Source organism: Ascidia mentula, chromosome 4 (assembly GCF_947561715.1).
Source record: "Ascidia mentula chromosome 4, kaAscMent1.1, whole genome shotgun sequence".
Lineage (NCBI taxonomy): Eukaryota > Metazoa > Chordata > Ascidiacea > Phlebobranchia > Ascidiidae > Ascidia > Ascidia mentula.
The window spans coordinates 5,075,868-5,089,259 of NC_138569.1; the positions used below are offsets into that span (position 1 = coordinate 5,075,868).

Genomic DNA, 13,392 nt, shown 5'->3' on the forward strand with positions numbered 1-13,392 from the left:
GTTGCTGCTGTGTTAAAGGCAGGAATGGATCTTCCCAGACCGGAATTGTTGTATTTCGAAGGTGATCCACTAATGTATACGCGTTTCATGATAAGCTTTGACGAAAATATTGGTCGTCGCGTAGACAATGACAGCGCAAAGCTGAACTACCTGATTCAGTACTGTCGTAAGGAAGCGTATGACATGATCTCCTTTTGTATTGGTCTGGAACCTACGTATGGTTACAGAAAGGCCCGAGAGTTGCTATACGAACGGTACGGTCGTCCTCTTGTAATCGCACGTGCGTACGTGGAAAAGTTAGGTCATTGGCCTTACCTGAGATCGGATGATGCCGACGAATTGTCGGAACTTGCACGAGCCTTAGAGGAGTGTTTGGTGACTCTGACTCATCTGGGATACTTTGCAGACATCAACAACTTTGAAAATATGTTGAACATAGTAAAGCGGTTGCCGTTCACAATGCAGGGCCGATGGCGTAGACACGCAGCCGGCATTGAAAGAAGTGGGGAAGAGCCTCGTTTCTGTCACCTTGTTGAGTTTGTTAAGAATGAAGCTTATATTGGGAACACGATGTTTGGTCGTATGTTAGGTCCTCGGAAGGACAGGGATATGCAGCAGAAGCGTAACAAAGGTCTTCCGACGAAGATAAGAGCATTGACTAACGCAACATCGGTTGCTCCAAGAAACGACAGAAAGTTCGAACCGAGCACCACTCAGAAATCAGGATGTCCTCTGTGCAGCAAATCGCACGACCTTGCGAATTGTGACTTGTTTAAACGAAAATTCTTCGTTGAGCGAAGGAAGTTTCTTCGTCAAGCTCGGCTGTGTGATAATTGTTTTATGAAAGGCCATGTAGCAAGAACTTGTAGTTTGCCAAGTTCTTGTACGATTAGCGGGTGTCGCGGAAAGCATCACAATCTTCTGCACTGGACGGAATGGAAGACGTCTTCAACTGCGCCCGTATGCAAGGCATCTACCCAGTCTTCAGTGGAGACAACGCCATCGTCAAGTGCAACGGTCAGCTGGACTTGTATGAGCACTCATGCGGAAAGCGTCTATCTTAATATTGTTCCGGTAAAGGTTACGGGCAGTAATGGCAGGGAGCTGGAAACGTACGCCTTTTTGGATCAAGGATCGACTACAACCTTGTGTGATGAAAGGCTGATCAAGCAGCTAGACGTCGTGGGGAAGAAGACAACGTACTCCTTGACTACAGTAAGTGATAGGTCACAGAAAAGGGAGGGTTTGGCCGTCGATTTGACAGTAGCGTCGATTGATGGAGAGGAATCCGTACAATTGCATGACGTTTTGAGTGTAAACAGTTTGCCGGTTTCTCCGAACAAAGTCCCAGAGGGATCGCTTTGGCGGTGGCCTCATTTACGCGATGTGGAGTTTCCTGTTTTGCCCCATGGGGAAGTAATGTTGCTGATTGGAGCCAACGTTCCCGAGGTGTTCTGGATCAACGATGAAAGAAGAGGCGGACGAAAGGAGCCAAGTGCCGTGCGTTCTATGCTTGGTTGGTCACTTGTGGGTCCGTGCCATGGTCGTGGTTCAGATGATTCACAGGTATGTGTGAATTTTGTAAACTCACAGGACGAAATGTTGCACCAACAAATAAAGTGCATGTGGGAAAGCGACTTCGGTCCTACCGCGCTGTCACCTGGAACAACACTGTCGAAAGAAGACAGGTATGCATTGAAGCAGATGGAAGGCTCAGTCAAGCACCGTGATGGACATTATCAGCTGCGATTGCCATGGAGGCCAGGTGCTCCAAACCTACCGAATAACCGTTCTATGGCAATAAAGCGTTTGTCATCCTTAAAACGGCGATTGGAAAATAATTCACAGCTGCATGGAAAGTACAAGCAAACGTTGGATACCTACCTGAAGGAGGGATATGCCAGGCGTTTAAAGAGCGACGACAAGAATCCGGAGGATGGCGCTGTTTGGTACCTGCCGCATCACCCAGTGACACACCCGCAGAAACCGGGAAAGGTGAGAGTTGTCTTTGATTGTGCCGCCAGATTTCAAAATACGTCGCTAAACGATCAGCTTTTACAAGGACCAGATTTATTCAACAGCCTTTTTGGGACACTTGTTCGGTTTCGCCAGGAACCAGTAGCGTTGGTCGCTGACGTTGAAGCGATGTTTCATCAGGTGAGGGTGGACCAAGTTGATACATCCGTGCTGAGATTCGTTTGGTGGCCTGAAGGCGATTTGTCGTGCGAACCCGAAGACTACCAAATGCTGGTACATATATTTGGCGCAGCCTCGTCTCCTTGTTGTGCTGGGTTCTGTTTACAAAAAACGGCTGAAGATAATAAAGGTAATTTTAGTCCCGAAGCGGTCGCAACCGTGAAACGAAATTTCTATGTGGACGATTGTTTGAAATCCGTCGAAACTGAAGATAAGGCGATCAAATTGGCTGGCGAGTTGCAGGATCTGTTGCAACTTGGAGGGTTTCGGCTCAGAAAATGGGTAAGCAACAGCGAGGCTGTGTTGTCGTCAATCCCAGCCGAATATAGATCCGTGCAGTCAATTGTGTTAAATGCTGATGTGAAGAACATGGAACGTGTGCTCGGAGTGCTGTGGAATTATCGCTCTGACATGTTCGAATTCGACATCAAAGTTAAGAAGAAGCCTGCAACGAGGAGAGGAATACTTTCTATGGTCAGTTCTTTGTTTGACCCTTTAGGATTCGTTGCACCGGTAATATTGCATGCACGAATGTTGCTGCAAGAACTTTGTAAAGAAAAGTATGACTGGGATCAGGAAGTTCCACCTGATATAGGAAAAAGGTGGAATGCATGGACTTCTGAACTTCCACGTCTCTCGTGTATTAAGATTGAAAGGTGCTTCCAGACAACCGCACATGAAGTTGAAAGGCGTGAGCTGCACCACTTTGCAGATGCGTCTTCCAGTGGATACGGGACAGTCGCGTATTTGCGAACGGTTGATAAGCAGGGCAGTGTGCATTGTGCCTTTGTTGCTGGGAAGGCTCGCCTTGCACCTTTGAAGACAGTTTCCATACCCAGATTGGAATTGACGGCAGCTACTCTTGCTGTTAGAATGGATCAAGTTTTGAGGCAGGAGCTTGATCTGAGTGTCGAACGATCTGTTTTTTGGACCGACTCGACTTCAGTTCTACAAAGCATAAACAATGTGAGTAAACGTTTTTGTACCTTTGTCGCCAACAGATTAGCAAAAATTGAAGAAGGGTCGGACGCGTCGCAGTGGAGGCATGTTCCTACTGAAAAGAACCCGGCCGATGATGCATCTCGCGGGTCTACTGTCAGGGCCTTTCTCGAAAACAAGCGTTGGTTCTCTGGGCCATTGTTCAGTCCAGTCTTGATTGATGGCGTTTTGCGAGTGGGTGGTCGTCTGCAAAGGGCGCCAATACCATTCGACTTGAAGCACCCAATTGTCTTACCAAACGCACATCATATTACTACTTTAATTATACGCGAGTCTCACGTGAATGTTTGTCATGCTGGAATGTCGCACACTTGGTCAGATATTCGTCAGAAATACTGGATTGTGCGAGGTGGAGTTGCAGTGAGAGGAATCCTTGGAAATTGTGTACTTTGTCGAAAAAGAAATGCATCGGTGTCGAAGCAGATGATGGCTGACTTACCTGTTGAGCGCACGATTCCGGGCGAGCCTCCGTTTTCATCTGTTGGAGTGGATTACTTCGGACCTATGCTTGTCAAACAGGGAAGAAGCGAAGTCAAAAGGTATGGTTGCATCTTCACATGTATGACTGTTCGTGCCGTGCATTTGGAGGTTGCGCACTCGCTATCTACCGACTCGTTTATTGATGCCTTCAGAAGGTTCATTGGGCGACGTGGGAAGCCCAGACGCGTATTTAGTGATAATGGCACAAATTTTGTGGGTGCGGAGCGCATACTGCGCGAATCCCTGGAAAAATGGAACCTGAAACACGTCGAGGAACGTCTACGTCAGTGGAGCGTTGACTGGTCATTTAATCCACCCGCCGCCAGCCATATGGGTGGCGTCTGGGAACGCATGATTCGTTCAGTGCGCAAAATTTTGAACGTCTTGTTAGGACAACAGATGCCTTCCGACGAGACTCTGAGCACGCTGCTCGTCGAGGTCGAATTCATCTTGAACTCGAGGCCTCTCACCCCTGTTAGTCTTGATCCGGCCGACAGAGAGCCGCTGACGCCGAATCACCTACTGTTGATTGGGCGACAAGAAACGTCGTCACCAGGAATATTTGTGAAAGAAGACAACTATGTTCGACGACACTGGCGCCAGGTCCAATATTTGGCAGACCAGTTTTGGATCCGATGGACAAACGAGTACCTACTGACGCTACAGACACGTCAGAAATGGCAATTTCCCGAAAGAAACCTCGAGGTTGATGATCTTGTCCTGTTGGTGGACACTTCGGCCCCACGAGGAAAATGGTTAACCGGAAGGATTGTCGAAACGTACCCGGATAAGTTCGGGTTCGTGCGTAGTGCTTTGGTGAAAACACACGCCGGGTCGTTCAAGCGACCAATCGCGAAGTTGTGCCTGATAATGAAGGCTTGAGTGTTTGTTTGTTCGTTCGTTTTCGTTCTCGCTGCTTGTGTGTTTAGATGTTCTCATGGGTTCGTACATCGTCGGGGGGTATGTTACAGCGAGAATTAACGCTTCGCTGATTTTACCCTTCACCAGTATAGCGTTCGTATTCATCCGCGCATGCGTCTTTAGGACGACATGCTTGTAGTGTGTAAGGATGAATTTGTACTGTTAAACTTTTGTTATGTTTACTAATTTGATCCTGTTTATATTTGAATAAGGCATATTAACGTAAAACGTGTCGATGCTTACTGAATCTGAATTGGAACGTTGGTGAAGCCACTAGCCGCAGGCTAGTAAGTACCTGGATCCCACACAGTTGGTATGTTCAGTTATACATACGTTTGAACTTGTGATGTGCCCGACGTGGTTTGCGAGTCTTTAATCTTTTTAATGTTAACGATTAACTAAGATGCAATTGTTAACTGTGCTGGGAGGCATATCTGCGTTGTGCATTGTTTAATATTCTACTGTGACGTAGCAATATGCTATTATGAATTTTGTGGTTGCAGAAAACCGCTACGCTCAAATTAAACGAGACGGCCATTCGGACCAGGAGTGGGCTGTTGTGGTGGAGAATTGGGTGGGCGCGTTTGCTTAGTGGGACGAACGGCGCAGGACCAGGCTGCGCACAAGCGGTCGTAACAGTAGGGCCTTGTTTGGTTTATATACATTTGTTGTGCAGCGACAGGACAAACACATTGCTGTAAACCTATAAAGTTGTTAAAAAGACAAACTTACGAAGGTAAACCAAAAAATCAAATTTACTTGGGTAGTATTTTTCATATACGGTATATTACAGGCCCTGTATTTATTTTACTAATCGGTCCCCGAATTTCACTGGGGCTGTTCTGGCGTCATTTTGGTTAAATAAAAACAAAGAAAATACTCTACAGAAAGCCAACAACCGAAGTCTACACAAAGAAAAAAAAGCATGACGTGGCTACATATGAGAAGAGTCATAGAAATATATACACAGTAATTCCATTGCAGTTGGGATTTTCGAGGTTGCATCGTTGTATTGCAAGTTGCAACGCAACATTTTGAATTGCAGTGGAAAACAAGCTCTTTATTGTTGTGTATTTCTTGTTAATTGCTTTAATGACTGACACTGAAGCAGCGTTGCCCGACTTTGGGATCGACAGGTTTGTTATTTTTCTATGTGACTAAAAAAAAATATTCCTAAAGTAACTTTATTTAAAGTTTTTTTTACCATACTTTACAGCAAGATGAAGGTTAGTGCCCCTGCAATGCGTGAGTGGGTCAGTCAACGAAAAAAAGCCATCCAGCCATGGTCAGAGTTTATTAACACTACAAAGTTTCGCAAACCATCCAGCACCTCCAACTGGTCGAAACGGGCTGTCAAAAATGTTCAGCATTACCAAACCAACTACATCTTTGTGTTCACAGGGCTTATAATTTATTGCATGTAAGTTAAAACCACCCATGTTTAGCTTGGTATAGCCTACTAGTTGTAATTCCAACTTTTACACCAAAACATGTTTCAGGTACCTTACAGCTGGTGGTTTTTGAAAAGACAGTAGCATAACTAATGTTTCATACTGATTATAATCCCACTTATTCTGCTAGTTAAAAGATCTGCAAGAAAATTACAGATTACTACAGTGTTGACATTCACACTGAAAACTACTTGTATACTTTGCAGCATAACTTCACCACTCCTTCTAATTGCAATTGGGGTGTTTCTTGGAGCCTGTTACTTTATACATGTCAAAAATGAACAGCAAAACATCAAAGTGTTTGGTAAGTAGCTTTTATAAATTACACCCTAATTTTTGGTGTTGCTGTTACCGTTTATTTTTGCAGGTTATGAGTTGAGTCATGCACAGCAATATGGGATTGCTGCCGGATTTTCATTTCCATTGTTTTTTCTTGCTGGGGCGGGAGCTGCAGTATTTTGGGTGTTAGGTAATGGACATAATGAATACAGATCTCGCCAAAACTTACACAGTTATTCCCGATACTTCAAAAGTTTAATATAAATATTGGCATGGCATTGTCCAATGATACATGTAATCACCCCATATACTATTGCAATTTATAGGAGTTTCAATAGTTCTGATTGCTCTCCATGCATCATTTCACATATCTCCAGAGGAGGGGACTGCAGAGGATGAGGAACCCTTCATGGAAACTGTTTAGATTTTCATGAGAATTGTATTTTAGTGTCCAGGATGGGTGCTTTTGCTATAATTTTATTTATTCAAAATTAGTATTAGGGCTAAATGAAGCAGGGTAATATTACCCAGTTTTTTTTGGTCAGATTTTTGTGTATTACACTCATCTGTCTGCTTAGTTTGTGGAAAATTTTAAAATATTGACTTGAAAACGTTTAAAATTGGCCTTTTCACTCTGTAATTCGTCTTGCACTGCAACTTGGAAGTGTCCAACAAGGAAAATTAACGAAGTTACATCCTGTAATATGTTTTTTAAAACTGTGAAGCTGCTAAAGTAGGCTAAAATGTACTTTACCTTAATGGCCCTGTAGCTGGCTGCAATTGTATTTTTCGCTATTGTGTGTAGCATCTTGCCTGCTATTCGTGCACTTTGTACTGACTTGCTCACAAATAAACCGGCATTTGATAACAAGGGTCAAATACGTTTTTTTCATGTTTTACGCACAAGTTTTTTAAGTTTCTGTTTAGCATCACGTAAATTTGGGAGTATGAAATGTGGTTTGTAAGAAAAATTAGACAGAATCCGCTTGGTTTGGTTAGCTTTTATCCGACCTTGTCTTTGAATTAAACAACAGCATGTTTACTCTGGACAATTATGCTAGCTTGCACTTTGCTACACGTGGCTGCTTTTCCAGTTTGTGTTTGTACTGTTTAACGGCAGCGTCGTGGTTTTTATGTTAAAAAAATGTTCCACAGGTAGACAGACAAAACAGGGCTAGTTCATGTAACCGAATATTTTTGTTGACGAGCAGCGTTTTCGCTATGCGCTTGTGCCAAGGTCTTTTGCTGTCTCTAAAATTTAAAGCTCCGCTTCTTCACAGAAGGTGCTTTTCAGTGGTAAACAGTCACTTAAGAAAAGAAATGTCGAACCAACCAATACCACGCAACTATTTCGAAAGCGTAGGCTTGCTAAAAGATGGACATTACAGCTTGCAAGTTGGTGCTCCCGGTTCAAAGGACCTAGCAAAAATTGCCAAATACTTTGAGGTAAGAAATATATCCGGATTTGTAATGTAAGCAAATGAAGGCTTGTTTCATGTTCCAATATTACAATTTTTATAATAATATACACTGTGTTCGCTACACATGGAAGCAAACAACAACACTGGGTGTTCCACAAATCAAAGTAACTGTAATACACTTGTGCTGCAATTATATATTTTGCAGTATTTATTTATTTATTGGTTAAGTTCATTAGTATGAATTTTTCTTTTGATAAACTTGCATTACTAACATGAAATGTGATCAGTAAAAGCTCTTTCCTTGTGCTAACATGCACATGTTGACTATTTTGCAACTTTTCAAAGCGGTTGATCCAAATTATTTTTATGTTTGTTTGGTTTCTACTGTAGATATCTGTATATTAACTACTATTTGGCCGAGCATGTAACATTTTTGTGTGAACAAAACGTTGCTTTCAAATTCTTATAGGCTGCAACAGTGACCTTGCATAAGCACGACCAAAGGATTGGTGAATCGTTCCAATATGGAACCATGCCTGGGGACAAAGTTCCTTGTGAGGAGTTTGCAAACTTCTTGACAAGGCAATATGGACAAACTGTAAAAAGGTATGATATTTTAGCATTGCTAGTAATATAATGTTTCTGTTGCTGCCAGTCATATTGTAATATATTAATCTGTTCTTCTGACACATTGAAAACGTAACATTATTAACCGATGTTTTGCCTGTTATCCAACAACCCTGAGGAAGCCGTAACGTCAGTTAATAAAGTTATGTTTTCAATGTGACAGAAGAACAGATCATTAAATTACTAGTAATACCAAAACACGCAAGTTTTTTAACTGTGTTCAGGTTTTTTTATTTTGTCCAGCAAATAATCAAAGTGTTGCTTACTAATTCTGTGATTGCAAAGCTATCTTCTTTATAGTGAGGATATACTAATTACACCCGGAGCAACATTGGGCCTTTTAATACTGATTCGTCATTTTTTCATGCCTGATGATGTTATGTTTGTGGAAAATCCTACTTACCCACTGCTCGCAAAATATGTTGTAAAAGATAAAATGGTAGGTTATCACATTATCTTTATTATAAAATATTTTTAATCTTGTTTCTATTGGGCAGATAAAAAGTATTCCCATTGATATGGAAGATGATGGAATAAACCTGAAAGTGCTTGAAGAAAAACTAAAAGTGCTACCACAGAAAGAAGTGTCAGAAAGATGGCCATTTCGTGCATCCATGTATCTAATTCCTACCCACCATAATCCAACTGGGATAAACTATTCAGCTGGTAAAAGTTTTTGTTTGTTGTGCAGTGAGGCTGTGTATTGTGGTCACTTCATAGGTCGCTTAGATAAGGGCTTATCAAATTATGGGTTACAACACTTGCAAGTCGTAACCCCTAATGCCAAATGAAATTTCAGTACTTAAACAGAATTTTTTAAATAGGTTCGTCCAGACATTTTTTTGTCTAATTGCAAGATACTAGGATTGTTGGTCAAAACATTTTACTGTAGCATAAATTCATCCTAAATATGTTCAAAAATTCAGAAAAATGCAAAAAAATTGTTGAACTTGCCCGAAAGTACAACCTGCTAGTCATATGTGATGACGTGTACAATGCTTTGAACTACATTACAAGCAAAGACGATCCAAGTAAATTTGAGTTCTCCCAGCAAAGACTTTTTGCCTATGACAACAAAGAAGACAGTGACTACCAAGGTATGAAAGCACATAAATTAAAACAAAAATACTTTGATTAGACTGTTCTTAGAATTGCACAAAAATTGAAATGGTATAGTTTACAAACCAAGGTTTTCCAAACTTTTTGGGCCACTGGTTTTTGGACCGATCAGTGTGAATGGATGATAGAAAACACAAAATAAATGTCACATCCACCTAGATTTGTAATAGCAAAATCGTTTTAAATCTGTTTTTTTTTCATGCCATGGACCCCCAGTTTGCACTAAACCATGCAGCATTACAAAAAAGCATATACTTGGTTATCTGTATCTTGGTTATCTGTAATAAAGGAAATGTTGTTTCCAATGGGACATTTTCCAAAATCATTGCTCCTGGATTGCGTCTGGGTTGGTTCGAGGCACCCAAGCGAGTGATTGACAACCTCCTTGACTCCTATGAAGCTGTTGGTGGTGGTGGATACAACCCATACATATCCAACCTGACTGCAGAAGTGCTCAAGACTGGTTTAATTGATAGTCATGTTCAACATCTACGAGTGGCACATAAAGTATGTTTAGCTGAACAGCTGTCCAAATCTTTTGGAGCTAGTGTTTTTTTTTAGTTGGTAGTTCCTAACATACTGTCTTATCATTGGCAAAGGAAGTCATAATATAATAGATGTTTTTGATCAAAATGCTTAGTTTTTGTCTTAGTATGAATTATGTTTTAGTGTGAACAATGCTGTCTGTTTGATAGGAACGTATGGCAGCTGTGATTGACACAGTTGAAAGTATGCTGGGAAAATATGGTGTAACTATTACTCATCCTGTTGGTGGTTACTTTTTGTGGATCGAGATGCCCAAAAATATTACATCTGCTGAGGTTTTAAGCGACTCATCAGTCAATGAAAAGGTTACTTTTGTCAAAGGAGAAATGTAAGACGAAACACTTTTTTAAACTAAATGTAAACATACTTGCTGAGATATGTTACATGGTTGAAGAAACTAATAACTTTAAAATGTTATTAAAGCCTATCAACAAAATAAAAGTAATTTGCTGTGTTCAATATACAATAAGGCAATTAAGAAAGCCTGTAAAGCTACAGTGGAAACAATTAATAAAAATGTAGTCTGGCTTTCATCCTAGAAACTTTTGCAGTAATTAAATACTTTGTTTATTTAGTGCCTCTGTGGTTGGAGATTTTGCCAATTTCATTCGACTCAGCATAGCCTATTATGAAACCCAAGAGCTAGTGAAAGGTGTTCAAGGTCTCTGTAGATCTATTGAAAAGATCATCAAAAGCAAGAAGTAACATACTTATACGTTGACAAAACTCTATAATTTTTTCGTGATTTTCATTTAAAATTTTTTTAAATATCATGGTTTCATTGGCATTTTAGTTTTTTCAACACCCAAATTACTATTGAAGCTTTCCTGAATTTGTTTTCATTTGTGAGTGGGTTGGAGATTTCATTAATTCTTTGTTCCAGTTACAGTCGTCTGTAATATTGAGTGACCATCATTGCAAGTTCATCCTGTATGTTGCCAAGATTATGTACAACATGTAAACGCAACATGCCTGCATCTAATAACATTTACTGATAAAATGTGGTTCTTTCCCGAATTTGAGATTTACCACTGTAGTTCTCGTTGCAATTTATTGATAAAATAAAGATTTTTTGCAGAAATAAACGAATAATGTGAATTTGGTTGTTTACTTGTTCAACTTATACAGTTTAATCCATATTTGGTGAGTTGCACGCGTCAAATAACGTTGTGGCGTTTGTATGTTGTGGCAACACGCATGTTTTCCCTGTCGGCTTGCTGCTATGACTGAAGCTAAAGACCGCATATCAGTAATTCTATAAAAATAGTTTTGCCCGCGGGGAATGCCCGTCTTGTACCCCTGCGTCGTAGAGAGTCTCAGTTTCGTCACAAGGCAACCGGTGATGCATTGGGGTCAATTTTCTGGTTGAATAAGCAAGAAGTCACGTGGTTTAGCCAGGACGATTTTCGTCGTGTTTGGTGCAGTTTCAGTGCATTTTTTGCTCTTCTCAGTCAGTCAGACGTTTGGTGCAGGGTGCTGTGAAAAGTTTAGTTGAAAAACCATCAAAATGATCAAGGGGATGTAGCTCAAAATTGAATTACAGAAGTATACCTTAATTTGTGATTTTATGTTAGGCCCGCCTCTTGGCTACGCAGTAAGGTGAAAATTAGTTGCAAGATAGTTGCTTAAATCACCCCCTAGGGGTCATTTCGGCCCCCGAACAGTCATTATTTTAGCTAAATGGGCTGCAAAAAAATGTAAGATGGTTTTGCGAAAAAATGAATCACAAAAACCTCATCCAATTTGCAATTTAATGTTGGCCTGACCCTTTTCCACGCAACGGCAAAAAAAATGGTCACAGGAAAGTAGCTTAGGTTGCCCCCTGGGACTGTTTTTGCTATCCTATAGGACAAAAGATCCTCCTGGAGGCTTCTCAGATCCTTGCTGTGTTTTGGCGGATGCAGCTGCAATCAATTTTTTTTTCTCTATGAGTAGTACCAGTAGATCTTCATGGGTCACTGACCACAGCAATTGTTGTTGGCAAATCACTCAGTATGGGTATTAATGATGATAGCCTTCAAAACTAGATTTTTGGGATTTAATACTGATATGCGGCCTAAAGTCTGCTTGCGTGTTCTTGCTGTTCATACTAAATTCGACTCCGATAGCAGACTTATTTATTTTATTGAAAGACACGTTTGCAATGCCAGGCGGCGTAAAGTTAATTTGTTCCAAGCGCGTTTAACTAGAGTTTATAACGTGACTGAATTGCAGCGAATTAACTATCAAAAGAACGTGCGAACGTCACAGCGCGATGGCGACAAGAATTATGGCAGGCCGAGAGTCTGTAGAAGGATTACGAAATGGGCGTTTTATAACGAAGTGTCAGGAAAAATGTGTTGTCCAGCAGATGTCAGAAAGCGTCGAAGCTCTTGCTTGACCCCGCCTGTATCCTTTCCGCCTGGTGTTCCAGTGTTGAGTTTCAGGAAACATGCGGAGTGGCCAGGGAAAACATGCGTGTTGCCACAATGTGTAGCGCATATAGCTGGTTATTTCACTTCATCTCTCCTTTGTTTAATGAGTGCCCACAAAACGCGAAAAAGCGTGGAGCGTTCACCGTCACAACAGCCTACTCTAAAAATCAACAAATTTCACACCGTTATATCAGCCGAAAACTGGTGTTTATAACAGGGTTGCTAGTACGCGGATGTTTTTACGGGTCTTAAATCTCCACGAATCAAACATCGCATAGGCTATTAGTCTGTGTGATCCATGGGCACAGTCTATTTGTGGGTATCTTGTTCCGAAACGAGACCCCCAGGTTGATTGTTCTCAGAACCGAGGCCTAAGCTTGATTACGATGTCCAAGTGCGGACCATGATTGATCTCAGTTCAAAATTTAAACCTGTGTTCTTCGGTCTTGGTCTGAGATCCCCCATATCGAGTCCGATAGGGTCTGTGTTCAAAACTCTCAGACTGATCTGAGACCGAAAATATGACGTATTTATTTGTGGAAAGTGGCAATACAGGGCGACGTTGAACACGAAAGGCGAAAACAGATAGGAAATTGCTGGGAATTACATATCAAACAAGCATGGTTGAAAGTAAAATAAAATTCTGTAGAATTTACACGACAAATATGTACGTAACGGCGACAATTGCTCTTCTCTCAGCTTAACTTTAGCACGCAAGTCAACAAGGTGAAAGGTGGACGTCGTGTAAAAATGCATTATCACACAAAAATTACGTGCTCAAGTTTTTTTGTTTACATATAGCTTATTTTTCAAAATGCTCCGCGGCACAACTACGTCATACTTGTGTACGTAAAGGTGTTCCCCCAGCCGCAAGTGGTGGGGAAAAGGTGCCATGGAGTTTGCGCCGCAACTATTTGCGTTGTCAACTGTTCTACCTGC

General features: G+C 41.3%; 3 protein-coding genes across 3 annotated transcripts; all 3 read left to right on the forward strand.

The window, feature by feature from the left end:
- Positions 1 to 24: 24 nt before the first annotated feature.
- Positions 25 to 4,557, forward strand: LOC145897851 (uncharacterized). Its single transcript, XM_082986305.1, has one exon. It carries the CDS (start codon positions 25 to 27, stop codon positions 4,555 to 4,557), a length of 4,533 nt encoding a protein of 1,510 aa, XP_082842431.1.
- Positions 4,558 to 5,544: 987 nt separating this feature from the next.
- LOC145898834 (prenylated Rab acceptor protein 1-like) lies at positions 5,545 to 7,189 on the forward strand. The gene is made up of 5 exons (XM_082987465.1): positions 5,545 to 5,732; positions 5,813 to 6,016; positions 6,254 to 6,351; positions 6,415 to 6,516; positions 6,653 to 7,189. Exons 1-5 carry the CDS (start codon positions 5,689 to 5,691, stop codon positions 6,748 to 6,750), a joined length of 546 nt encoding a protein of 181 aa, XP_082843591.1. The 5' UTR covers positions 5,545 to 5,688; the 3' UTR covers positions 6,751 to 7,189.
- A 295-nt stretch (positions 7,190 to 7,484) lies between these two features.
- LOC145898597 (uncharacterized) lies at positions 7,485 to 11,137 on the forward strand. Its single transcript, XM_082987113.1, has 8 exons — positions 7,485 to 7,772; positions 8,217 to 8,353; positions 8,675 to 8,813; positions 8,872 to 9,040; positions 9,301 to 9,471; positions 9,783 to 10,000; positions 10,189 to 10,367; positions 10,615 to 11,137. The coding sequence occupies exons 1-8, from the start codon at positions 7,548 to 7,550 to the stop codon at positions 10,742 to 10,744; spliced, it is 1,368 nt and encodes a 455-aa protein (XP_082843239.1). The 5' UTR covers positions 7,485 to 7,547; the 3' UTR covers positions 10,745 to 11,137.
- The last annotated feature ends 2,255 nt before the right edge of the window (positions 11,138 to 13,392 follow it).